Genomic DNA, 12,762 nt, shown 5'->3' with positions numbered 1-12,762 from the left:
TGCATCACATGGTTAAAACTGTCTGGATGCCATTAAGACAAACAAATAAATAAACAAACAATCTAATCTAAGGTGCAAAACATGTATAACATATTATCAACATTAGTGTCATGGTTACAGCATGATGTCATGTCATAAAGAATGGCAATAACAGCTTCCTGATTAAACATGCTTGGTCCATTTGCTATGTATTAAATAGGCCAGGTTTTCAGCTCTCTGTGTCACATTTTAAGGAACGTTTTAAAATGAGCTACACTCACTCTTAAATGCACATACATTCTTGAGTATGTATTGTGGGTGGCTTGGCATGAAACATATCATGGATTAATAGCCTAGCGGTAATGTATGGTGAGATTTTCACAGCTTCTACTAGCAACCCGCAAAATGAAAAGCTGGGCTTGCCTTGGTGGGAGGCTGCTGGCGTGACTGACAACCTGAAAGAGCACTTTATGCAGCATGCCAGCAGGCCACGTGTAAGGCGTTGCCAGAACAAACAAAATGAATATCTATTAAGGAACCCTTTTGTTAGCATTTTCGACGAGGGCAGTGGGGGCTGGGGTGTCCTGGAAATCAAACCCCATGAAACATTTAGGGGGTGGATTTACAACCTAGTCTACCTTCAGTGACAAGGTAGGTAGAGAAAAGAAAAGAGCTGATCCTGAAAAACTAATTGAGCAAAAGCTATAGAGAGCGATCCATAAAAGATATGACTGACTATAGCCCAGGAGTGAGTTATTATAATATTTTTCCATGTAGGAAAAAACAAGCACAATGAAAATAAGGAAGAAAAGCCAAGCGTATGCATTGGTCGGTTACACTAATTCATCAATCATAGTTGCATTATTCATCATATTTATTAGGGTTGTCTAAAGCAATTCATTGCTATAGATGAATGGAACTTCTCCTCACAGTGCTTCCCTGGTGCTATACTACTGTAAATATTAATATCACGGCCAGTGAAAAATCATGAACTGAGCGGTGAACACCAGATGACCTGGGGATAAGCTGAGAAAATAAAAACATAAAGCCATTTTCCCAGAAAGAGCAACTGTACAGTAAAATAAATCTAGTGGCACAAAGATCTTCGTAGATTTGTAAAAAAAAAAGCAGTCGTTGAAACTCCCTGTAGCATTTCATCTTACTCCATCCTGTCCCCCCAGATTCCAGCATCTAGCTACAGTAGGGCATACTGGACTCTGATCCTGACATCAAAAGGACCAATTAAAGCCCTGGGTACTGTAGGAATGTCCACTATTGGTTCTCTTCCAGAGACCATGCACAGCGTTTCCCGTTCCCATGTAAACAGTAGCATTCCCCCACGGTGGATTGCATGCCTGCACCCACTCCCCCACCCAACCTCTGCTGCCTCAGACCATGCCAAGGAGACCATGCCAGTCTACTAAGTGGAGCGCAGTCTTAAGTGGGAGCAGACCAGAGTAGTGCAGGCACGCTGGGCCTATAAAACATATGAATCAGGGGTCCTAGACTAAAACGTAAGCCCTGGTTTCCCCAGGAGGTCCACCAGACTCGGCGCGGAGAGACCGTCTGTCTCTTATATAACCAGCTGGCAAAGCCTCACGGTGGAATAGGAAAGAGATCCAGATGATGGGGCCGAGCCAAGAGGTATAAAACACTCCAAACCTGTTTCTCTTTCGGGCCGACCCTGTGCGCCTACTCCTATGCAATAACAGTGTTCTCATGACTCTGCAACACGGGCCCTAACACACTGACAGTCCTGTCATTGTTCCCAGGTGGGCAGCGTCACTGTCAGCAATGCCAGTTATTTATAGAGAGTAGCATAGAAAGGTGCTGTTCTCCAATCTGTCACTGCTAATCATCTAAAGGCACCTTCAAAACATACATGTACGTATGTATGTATGTGTGTGCGTGTGTGTGTGTGTGTGTGTGTGTGTGCGTGCGTGCGAGCGAGCGAGCGTGTGTGCGTGCATGTATGTATGTATGTATGCTTGGGTGAGTTTCCAAGTAGAGTAGGTGACGTAGGTATACTGGATGGATTATATATATATATATATTCAGCATGATGCTGGTATTCTGGCACAGATCTGCCTGCTGAACAACGGGAGTAGACGATTGTGTACATTTTCCAAAGGAATAAGTTATGAGGTGCCATGTACAATATATAGTGAATCCAAGACTGTCATCAAGAATTTGGAAGAACATTTTGAACCTCTGCACCTTTTTGGCCCGCCTGCGGCAGCGGCTCGGCTGTGGTAGTGGATACTCACGCTTGGTGCACCGCTGCGATCCAGAGGCCTTACTCCATCCGTGACAGCACTGCCCTCCACAGACATTCACCCTGCAATAACACCCAGAGACAGAGATCGAGCATTGTCACACAAACAAGACAAACTCATTTTGCCTAAAACTCACTTGCTGGTGGGCCTAGTGACCCACCTGTGCCGCCCAGCCTGTGATGAACCAGTAAAACTGGGCCAGATCTGTTTTTTTGGGGTTTCCTTTTATTGGAGGTGAAGCTGGGAGTCCCTAGCCTGGTGCTGAGACTGTGGGAATTTCCCACTAATCATACATCTGAGAGTGCTGCGACTTGGGGCCCTGCAAATTCTGGTCTTGCTCCTGAATACAACAGGATCTGTGCCATTTCACTTGACTACTTAGTTTCCTTTGAGCATACTTTATTATTTTAGAACAGTGCTTTAAATTAGCTGTTTTTCTTTCTCTCTTTTGAGTGGATGTTAATACATTTCCTTATTTCGTATCAACTTGAAAGTGGTAAAAAAATAAAAAAAGTTCAGAAGTGATAAATTTAACTTGAAATTAATTAGTTTAAATGTCTCAAACAAGTAGCCTGCAGTATTGCACGTGTTTTGATATGTCAGAAATATCAAAAGGCTACCAGAAACAAATGCACTGTATCATTTAAGATGGTCTTGCAGACTATTTATTTAACAACCATCATACTGTATGTTCATGTTAATTATTATAGTGAATACTTTGGCCAGACTAAAAGCGAGTTCCTTTACCAGGTGCATGACTACAGTACAGTAAGTAGTACGTTGACCCAACATAGGCAATACATTTGTATACCAGACCACCTTGATATCCAAGAGGATAAGTAGCCTATAGACAGACAGATGAACTCTTCTGTAACAGGAACTATTTTCAGACACCCACTGGTTAACTTACCCTGAAATTTTCATTTGGTGACTTTGGTGAACGTTGTGGCTGGTCTGCCGAATGACTTGCTGGTGCTGAGTAAACTGTGTATCCTGGCGAAGCGGGATCGGGTTCGCTTGGTTGCCCATCCTACGGGTTCGGACCTGGTTACCGTAACTGGCCGTGAGCTCCACATTGTAGGCATGGGGCTGTCCTGTGGCACTGGAGCGCGAAGAAATGGAACTCACATGTACCCTGTCCGTCCCGCTCGGACCTGGCTGCAACACGTAGTATCTCCTAAAGCCACTCTGATCCGTGGACACAAATGCTGGGGACATGAATAAACCTATAGAAAACAAGAGGTCCCATCTGATCCAAGCCATATCCAGTCAGTAAACGCGTAAAGACAGAAGACTTTCTGAAAACTTTATCACAAATTCCTTGATGGTCGGATGTTTCTTCTGCGCAGTCTGAATCTGGAAAATAAAAACTCCTGACTTTAACGCAAGTAAAACAGTTCTATATCCCTGAACATATTCGTCTATACTTCGCCTTGCAGCCCGAATTTAAAAACGATAACTAAAAACGTAGTTAGTTATCTTTAAACTTTAAAAAGTGAAAAATAAAATAGTAAATAATAAATGTAAAAACGTGATCATGGATCTAAAAACAGAATATAACACTACTTTATCCCTGTTCAGGGTAGGGGGGAGCTGGACAGCAGATGTTACGGCTGCTATGGCTATGTCTGTGCAATATTTTACCCTGCAGATGAGATTGAAAACTCTTTAAAAAGTTTCACTGTGTAAAGGAGTTAGTGTCAGAACTGAACAGCCAATCTCCAGCAGACATGACGTCAGGAGTGGGACGCTTATTGGAACACACTTGTGGGGCTGAACCCTAAAAAAAAAGAAGACGTTTGGAGTGCGTAGGGCTCCTAGCATAGACTGTAAAAGATTCCTAGTCCCCAAAGATCTAAAGGAAATCCATTCCTCAAGACGCATGTACTTTCTACTTGCTGTCGGCAAGAGCGCGCGCTCCCCAAAGTGACAGCAGGCATAACCCAGGTTGTACAGCAAGTTAATGAGTGATAAGAGTATATAGCAACATGCTTACAATAATGACCATTTATAAAATAACACCCAATAAGCCAAATGTAATGTGTACAACTACTTCATGTAACAGTTCATAATTCACATTTATAAATAACATACATATGTATGTAGGCGATATGCTGTTATAGTCCTCCATTTTATTGTACTTCTGCCCCATAAAGTCCTGCATAAATCATAAAGGAACTACCATGCGTCATAAACTATAAACTACCAAATATTTATAAAGCCATGTGTGCACCTCATCCAACAACCCTCTTGTCAACAGTTTACTTGTCAACAGTTGTGCTGGGGCCATTCCTGGTGGCTTCTATTCTCCCATGGTTATCCCTAGTCGCTGTCCTCTTACACAGCAGGGTTACCAGCAAACCCTGTGTAAATTCTTCAACATTTCTTTCATTGAGGATTGCAGGGGATATTCCAGTACTGGAGTGAATTCATTGAAGACATGCACTATGGAGCAGACACAGTGGTTTTAAGGGCCCTACACCCAGATGAAAATGAGCCCCATTGAGTCATTGTGTGCGCTTTGGAAAACATGCACAGTACTGTGAAGTCGTATGACGTTGGTTCTCTTGAGTGAGGGATATCTAATTGTCTTAAAACCTCTGTCCCCCATTGAGGTTTGAAGTGGGTGGACACCACAGGAGGCTGCTGTGGGGAGGACGGCTCATAATAATGGCCATAATGGAGCAAATGGAATGGCATCAAACATCAAATGCCATTCAACTTATTCTGCTCCAGCCATTACCACAAGCCTGTCCTCCTCAATTAAGGTGCTACCAACCTCTTCTGGGGGATACTGGATACAGTGGTGTCATACATAGATGAAAAAAAGAAAGCCCTCCAGAATGAGGAAGCGGAAAGGAGGGGTTTGGGAAATGTTGCTCTGAATGTGACACACGAGGTAATGGTAACCAGAACCCAGTGTCTGTGGAGCAGCATCCTCGGAGAAGGGGACAGATCTGTGGAGAAAGACAGGGTGAAGCACGTGTCATCACCAATGATGCAACATGAAATACACTACACATACACAACAGTAAGTTGACACCCCTTTCAAATGAGTGGATTCGGCTATTTTCAGCCACACCCGTTGCTGACAGGTGCATAACATTGAGCAACCAGCCATACAAACTCCGTTTTGGTTTTCCATGGCCGAGCAGCCGCACACAAGCCTAAAATCACCATGTGCAATGCCAAGCTTTGGCTGGAGTGGTGTAAAGCTTGGCACCATTGGACTCTTGAGCAGTGGAAACTCGTTCTCTGCAGTGCTGAATCACGCTTCACCATCTGGTGGTCTGACGGACTAATCTGGGTTTGGCGAATACCACGAGAACGCTACCTACCCAATTGCATAGTGACAACTTTAATGCTTGGTGGAGGAGGAGGAATAATGGTCTGGGGCTGTTTTTCATGGTTCGGGCCCCTTAGCTCCAGTGAAATGAAACAATGACATTCTAGACAATTCTGTGCTTCCAACTTTGTGGCAAAAGTTTGGAGAAGGCCGTTTCTTGTTTCAGTATGACAATGCCCCCGTGCACAAAGCGAGGTCCAAACAGAAATCGTTTGTCGAGATCGGTTTAGAACTTGAGCCCTGACCTCAATCCCATCGAACACCTTTAGGATGATTGGAACGCCAACTGTGAGCCAGGTCTAATCGCCCAAAATCAGCGCTCAACCTCACTAATTCTCGTGGCTGAACGGAAGCAATCTCCCGCAGCAATGTTCCAACCTATAGTGGAAAGCCTACCCAGAAGAGTGGAGGCTGTTATAGCAGCAGGAGGACCAACTCCATATTAATGCCCATGATTTTGGAATGAGATGTTCGACGAGCAGGTGTCCACATACTTTTGGTCGTGTAGTGTAGCTGGGCAGAAACGCAATCCTCCAGTCACTGATTAAATCTGGGTAAGTCTCATGTGCCATAACTGTACATGTGCCCAGCAAACACAGCCAGAGTCTGAAATGAAGTCTCAAGATGTTCTGGAAAACATTTAAGTCATAGCAAGTCTGTGGGAAGGGATCAACATAGACATACACAAGCTGTATGTAAAATCTTTGTCAGTGAGCTTTCAGGTCACAATGTTTCTATACAGAATGTTACTCTTCTGATAAAGGTTCTGATGAATCTTATTTTGTAATAGAGTCCTTGCTCATGGACGTCCTGACCAAAAACTACCCATCCTGATGATTGATTCCTTATTCATTCATACCACAATGAATATCATGAAACGTGATGCCATTTTGGTGTTGCTCATAGGCAATGACCTTACCATTGTATTTCAGCTGCAGTTGGTACTTTATGAGGATGTTGTCAAGTTGTCACTGAGAAACACCAGGAATGTTGAGTAGAAACAGGAGGTTGATCAAGCATCCTGTTTCCCTGCTTCAAAGGGAGGCCTCTCCAAATGTATGACGTCATGGCAGAAAATCAGTGTGATGTTTGACAATTTGGAAGAGTTATTTTACAACTAGCAGGCAGATATAACTATATTCTCCCTGTGTCTGCTGGATATATGATAGTAAATAAGGACAACTCTTGTAATGACCATTATTTCACATTTGTATTAAATGACTGACATTTTGGGAGAGAAAACTGGTTATGATCGAGTGGTTTGGAATGCAAACAAATTGTGTAGTCAAGACCTGTTGAATATATGGAATGTATTGATACATTATTCTTATGGGTGATGGACACTTCCTTCCCAATTCATAAATTGTCACCAGATTGAAAAAATGTGCCCTTTTTATAACATGACCTTTATTTTGACGGAGTCGATAACATCAAATCAAATTTCATGAAAGAGAACTACAGCTATGACATACACAGAGTATACAAAACATTAAGTACATCTGCTCTTCCCATGACATAGCCTGACCAGGCGAAAGCTATGATCCCTTATTGATGTCACTTGATAAATCCATTTCAAAATCAGTGTAGATGAAGGGGAGGATACAGGTTAAATAATGAATTTTAAGCCTTGAAACAATTGAGACATGGATTGTGTATTTGTGCCATTCAGAAGGTAAATGGGTAAGACATGTAAGTGCATTGGAACGATGTATGGTAGTAGGTGCCAGGCGCACTGGTTTGTAATCAAGAATTGTAACGCTGCTAGGTTTTTCACGTTAAAAAATGTCCTGTCTGTATCAAGAATGGGCCACCACCTAAAGGACATCTGTGGGAAGCATTGGAGTCAACATGGGCCAGCATCCATGTGGAATGCTTTCAACACCTTGTAGAGTCCATGCCCCGACGAATTGAGGCTGTTCTAAGGGCAAAAGGTGGAAGTACAAATCAATATTAGGAAGGTGTTCTTCATATTTGGTGTACTCAGTCGATAACATGTCCATATCTACTCGTATAAAAGTAATTTTCTCCCTAAGTCACCTACACTGTAGGCCTTTCCTCCAATGCAAGGCAGAGACACAGTCCATGACAAAGAGGCACAGGCAAAGAAAAACATTTCTACGATAGAAATAAAACAACAAGTATGATAAAACAAAGGCAATGTCAAGGTAATTTTTATTTGGGAAAGAAAATCCATGAGGAGAAGATGGTAGGATCTGTCTGTAGCCCCGGGGCCCGAGGCATGATGATGATGATGAGATAGCTGTACTGTGCGGGGGCTGCCTCCATGGTGTCTGTCCCGTGTGAGTGAGGCGATACTTTCATGGCCGAGTGCTTCCCTGGTGATGAACGTCCACACTTTCCTGTCCTGCTTCACATTCGTACATTTCTCATCTGCAGAGCTCTCACTGCGCTTGCGGGATTCCAGCTTTGAGGGGGTGGGGGGGTTTATGACCAATACATTCTAACAAGGCAAGCGTGGTTCTATGATCATAAGGCTTCATCTTTGTACAATTTATGGATGCATACACTTCCTGATTTCTATAGGTTCAGCAGAGAAGGTGTCTTTTTGATGACCTGCGGGGTTGAGCTAGCATTCCTTAACTATGATTTATACCACAAGCAGACATACAAAATTACACTTAGTACATACGAGTGTATAACAGTCCTTTACAGTTAGTTGCATCTCTTCTTTCCTGTAAAAGCATGTAAAGTACTCTTGGTAAGGACCAGGGTGAGGGGTGCTGGTCTCCTCACAGTGTCCCTAGTAGCCATGTCTGCTCTGGGATAAGTTTACTGTAGGAGGTCCTTAGAGGTGTGTCTATAGTGAGGCATTCATGCTGATTCGCTGCGCAGCTGGCCACTCTGGTCCTGCAGCTCTGTGATAAGCTGTTCCAGCTCTTTGACTTCATCAATCAGGTCGCCATGGATCTCCCCAGAAGCAACATCTGTGTGCAGTTGCTGAGGAAAATCAGTGTAAAGAAATTAAACTACTACATTTGGTTAAACGTTATCGCAAAAAACCTGAGGTTGGTGAAGTAGTTCAGGATTGACTTGATGTGAGCAGTCCGATAAATCTGTATGATGTGGTGGGGTGCTGGCATCAAGACCAAGTGTACTGTACCTTGGCTTTGGTGGCCAGGCTTCTCAGGCTGAGACGAGTGGAGGACAACATCGGCAATGCCTCCTGGGGGTTACTCTTCTTTTTACTACAGTTGAGGGTCACTGTGAACCCAGAAATGTGAGAAATAGAGACAGAAAATACCTATTAACACAAATATTTGTGATTAAAAGACAGAGACCCTTATTTATGTCTATTAAAATGAGTGACTGCTGGAAGGAGACAACCACCCATCATGGAAGGGCTGGCCCAGAAGAGATGAAGGGTTTCTGGGTCGGCGTCCATGGACCTACCTGCCCTGGTGAGACACTGTGGCACCATGGACCTATGCATGACTAACAGGTCTCATATAGACACATGACTGTGGGTTATACTGCACGTGTGTGAGTCATTTCTCCTGGGACTGTTTAATGTGCGCTCCACCTCCCTCAGGGAGATTTCTGCAGTCAGTGACACTTCAGTGGGCCTCATCTCATTATGCTGAAGACACTTCCCCGCTCAAACCCGCCGCGAGTGGCCTGGCAGCTCGCAAATTAATAATAAGACGAGACCTTTTTCCCCAATGCCTGTTTAATCACTCCTGTGATTACTGTCCGAGATAAGATAATCAAAATGTCCTCTGGAACGCTTCACAGTGAATCTGCATTCAACAGGATGAAACACACAAACACCATTCATGACCCCCACAAAGTGATGACTAAAGCTCAGAAGAATCGGTGTCATCCTGTGCTGCTTTGAGAAACATACCTAAACAAAGCTACGTTCCTGAGACCAGTGATGATATTGATGGGCCATTTCCCCTGCATCGCAGTCTTTTGTCTTGGTGTTTACACGACACCTTTTATCTCGCTCTCGCACGAGGAAAGGAAAACAAGCGGCAGTCTCTTCTCCTCTCTATCTGCGCTACACCTTTTCCCTGTATGGTCCCCTTCAGCCGCGACAGCACGAAAGGTCAAAACGGCGTGATTTATGGATGAAGACCTCTTCTGCTCTACCCTCCTCGTTCCGTTCTCATCACTCTACTTTTTCTCATCCCTCTCTTCCGAGCTCTGTGGATGCAGTGTCCAGGCCCATCATAGAGGTTACAAAGTTGAGTTGAGCGAGTGAGGCTGTAGTAGAAGGGCTTGGTGGGTTCTGATTAGAGGTCGACCAATTAATCGGAATGGCCGATTAATTAGGGCCGATTTCAAGTTTTCATAACAATTGGAAATCGGTATTTTTGGGCGCCCATTTCCGATTTAATTCAGTTAAGAACACATTCTTATTTGCAATGACGGCCTAGGAACGGTGGGTTAACTGCCTTGTTCAGAAGCAGAACGACAGATTTTCACCTTGTCAGCTCAGAGTAGAGTTAACGAGAGTTAATAACCTGTTAGGCCTAGGCAGAATACTGCCCCCTTTGGAGGAATTGCGTGCCCATAGTAAACTGAAAAAAAATCTGTCCAAAATTGCTAATATATGCATTTAATAATTATTTAATTATTGGATAGAAAACACTCTAAAGCTTCTAAAACCGTTGGAATTATGTCTCTAAGTATAGCAGAACTCACAGGGCAGGCAATCTCCCAAACTAGTTTTGGGATCATGAAAGTTGGGGCAACTTTGACGCCATCGCTCCCACCCTTCCCAACCAGCTATGGATCTGGGGACACTTTCTATGTCTTCCACTAGATGTCCTCATTTAGTACAGCGTTTAATTGTTCAAATCCCGCGAGTTTTGACCCTATGGGAGTGAATTGAGTGCGTGTCGCGAGAAAATACCTGTGCGTTAGGGCGCGAATTGGTCACATTCATTCCTTTGTTCCAGCTCTCCTGGGAAGAAGTAACAATGACCGGTTGAATTGAGAATTGTTTTGTACGTTTAGAACATCCTAAAGCTTGATTCCGCACTTAGTTTGACCCGTTTAGTCGACATATAATATGTAATTTTGAAGTTTTGATGCGCAACTTTTCGGGACCAGAGGAAATTTTGGGTGCATTTCAGCTGATACTGCTAGCAGATGCTAATACAAAGACACAAGACTTGAAACCAAACAATGTTTTGGTTAAGTATGACCCCTTCCAGTACATTCTGAACGAAGACCATCAAAGGTAAGGGAATATTTATGTTGAAATTTTGTGTTTCTGTTGACTCCAACATAGCGGAGAAATATTGCTTATGTCTGAGCGCCGTCTCAGATTATTGAATAGTGAGCGATTTCTGTAACGTTAAAAATAAATGTGACAAAGCGATTGCATTAAGAAGCAGTGTATCTTTCTAACTATATGTAGAACATGTATATTTAGTCAAAGTTTATGATGTCTATTTATGTTATCTTGTGGCGCTATCTATAATTTCTCCTGACATTTTTCAGTATTTTCTGAACACGAATTCAATGTAAATGGACATTTATGGATATAAATGGCATATTATTGAAAAAAAAAAAAAAATGTACTGTGTAACATGTTTTATTACTGTCATCTGATGAAGATTTTCAAAAGGTTAGTGAATGATTTATTTTTTAATCCTGCTTTTATAATTTTATATTTTCTGGGACAAAATGGCTGCCTCTTGTCTTTGTTTCGGTGGTGGTCTAATATAAATATGTGGTGTGTTTTCGCCGTAAAACATTAAAAAAATCTGACATGCTGGGTAGATGAACAAGGTGTTTATCTTTCATTTGAGGTATTGGACTTGTTAATGTGTGGAGGTTAAATATTTCTAAGAATATTTTTGCATTGCCTGCGCCACGGTTTGAGCTAACCATTGCACTCCACGAGGAGCCTGCCTGTCACGCGAATGCAGTAGAAGCCAAGGTAAATTGCTAGCTAGCATTAAACTTATCTTATAAAAAAAAACAATCAATCATAATCACTAGCTATAACTACTAATCCAGTTTAGGCAATATTAACCAGGTGAAATTGTGTCATTTCTCTTGTGATCATTGCACGCAGAGTCAGGGTATATGCAACAGTTTGGGCTGCCTGGCTCATTGCGAACTAATTTGCCAGGATTTTACATAATTATGACATAACATTGAAGGTTGTACAATGTAACAGGAATATTTAGACTTAGGGATGCCACCCGTTAGATAAAATACCGAACGGTTCCGTATTTCACTGAAAAAATAAACGTTTTGTTTTCGAAATGATAGTTTCCAGATTCTACCATATTAAAGACCAAAGGCTCGTATTTCTGTGTGTTATAAGTCTGATTTGATAGAGCAGTCTGACTGAGCAGCAGTAGGCCCGTAATCATTCATTCAAACAGCACGTTTGTGCGTTTTGCCAGCTGCTCTTTGCAAGCACAGCGCTGTTTATGACTTCAAGCCTATCAGCCTAATGGCTGGTGTAACCAATGTGAAATGGCTAGCTAGTTAGCTGGGTGTGCGCTGATACTGTTTCAAACGTCACTCGCTTTTAGATTTGGAGTAGTTATTCCCCTTGCGCGGCAAGGGCCGCGGCTTTTGTGGAGCGATGGGTAACAATGTTTCGAGTGTGGCTGTTGTCGATGTGTTCCTGGTTCGAGCCCAGGTAGGGGCGAGGAGAGGGACGGAAGCTATACTGTTACACTGGCAATACTATAGTGCCTATAAGAACATCCAATAGTTAAAGGTATATGAAATACAAATGGTATAGAGAGAAATAGTCCTATAAATACTATATTAACTACAACCTAAAACCTCTTACCTTGGAATATTGAGGTCTCATGTTAAAAGGAACCACCAACTTTCATATGTTCTCATGTTCTGAGCAAGGAACTTAAACGTTAGCTTTCTTACATGGCACATATTACTTTCTTCTCCAACACTTTGTTTTTGCATTATTTAAACCAAATTGAACATGTTTCATTATTTATTTGAGGCTAAATTGATTTTATTGATGTATATTAAGTTAAAATGAGTGTTCATTCAGTATTGTTGTAATTGTCATTATTACAAATAAAAAAAATAAAAATACAAATTTAAAAAAAAAAAATCGGCCGATTAATCGGTATCTGCTTTTTTGGTCATCCAATAATTGGTATCAGTATTGAAAAATCATAATCGGTCGACCTCTAGTTC

The 12,762-nt window shown here is 42.4% G+C and overlaps 2 protein-coding genes across 6 annotated transcripts in view; both read right to left on the bottom strand.

Annotated features, from left to right (window-relative positions):
* Positions 1–3,947, bottom strand: part of ltbp1 (latent transforming growth factor beta binding protein 1) — a 132,039-nt gene extending 128,092 nt beyond the window's left edge. For 3 of the 5 annotated variants that reach the window (XM_021610250.2, XM_021610266.2, XM_021610258.2), the window contains exons 1-2: positions 3,166–3,947; positions 2,247–2,317 (exon numbers count right to left, since the gene is read on the bottom strand). In XM_021610250.2, coding sequence (XP_021465925.2) covers positions 2,247–2,317; positions 3,166–3,518 — 424 coding nt within the window. In that variant the 5' untranslated portion in view covers positions 3,519–3,947. The remainder of the gene's footprint in view (positions 1–2,246; positions 2,318–3,165) is intronic. The other 2 variants (XM_021610275.2, XM_021610284.2) reach the window with 1 other exon arrangement.
* A 3,041-nt stretch (positions 3,948–6,988) lies between these two features.
* ttc27 (tetratricopeptide repeat domain 27) overlaps positions 6,989–12,762 on the bottom strand; it is a 122,551-nt gene continuing 116,777 nt past the window's right edge. Inside the window, exons 19-20 of the mRNA XM_021610238.2 lie at positions 8,723–8,823; positions 6,989–8,559 (exon numbers count right to left, since the gene is read on the bottom strand). Coding sequence (XP_021465913.2) covers positions 8,434–8,559; positions 8,723–8,823 — 227 coding nt within the window. The 3' untranslated portion in view covers positions 6,989–8,433. The remainder of the gene's footprint in view (positions 8,560–8,722; positions 8,824–12,762) is intronic.

Source organism: Oncorhynchus mykiss, chromosome 1 (assembly GCF_013265735.2).
Source record: "Oncorhynchus mykiss isolate Arlee chromosome 1, USDA_OmykA_1.1, whole genome shotgun sequence".
Taxonomy (NCBI): domain Eukaryota; kingdom Metazoa; phylum Chordata; class Actinopteri; order Salmoniformes; family Salmonidae; genus Oncorhynchus; species Oncorhynchus mykiss.
Note: the sequence above shows the minus strand (reverse complement) of the source record. Positions and strands in the feature narration are given on the sequence as shown.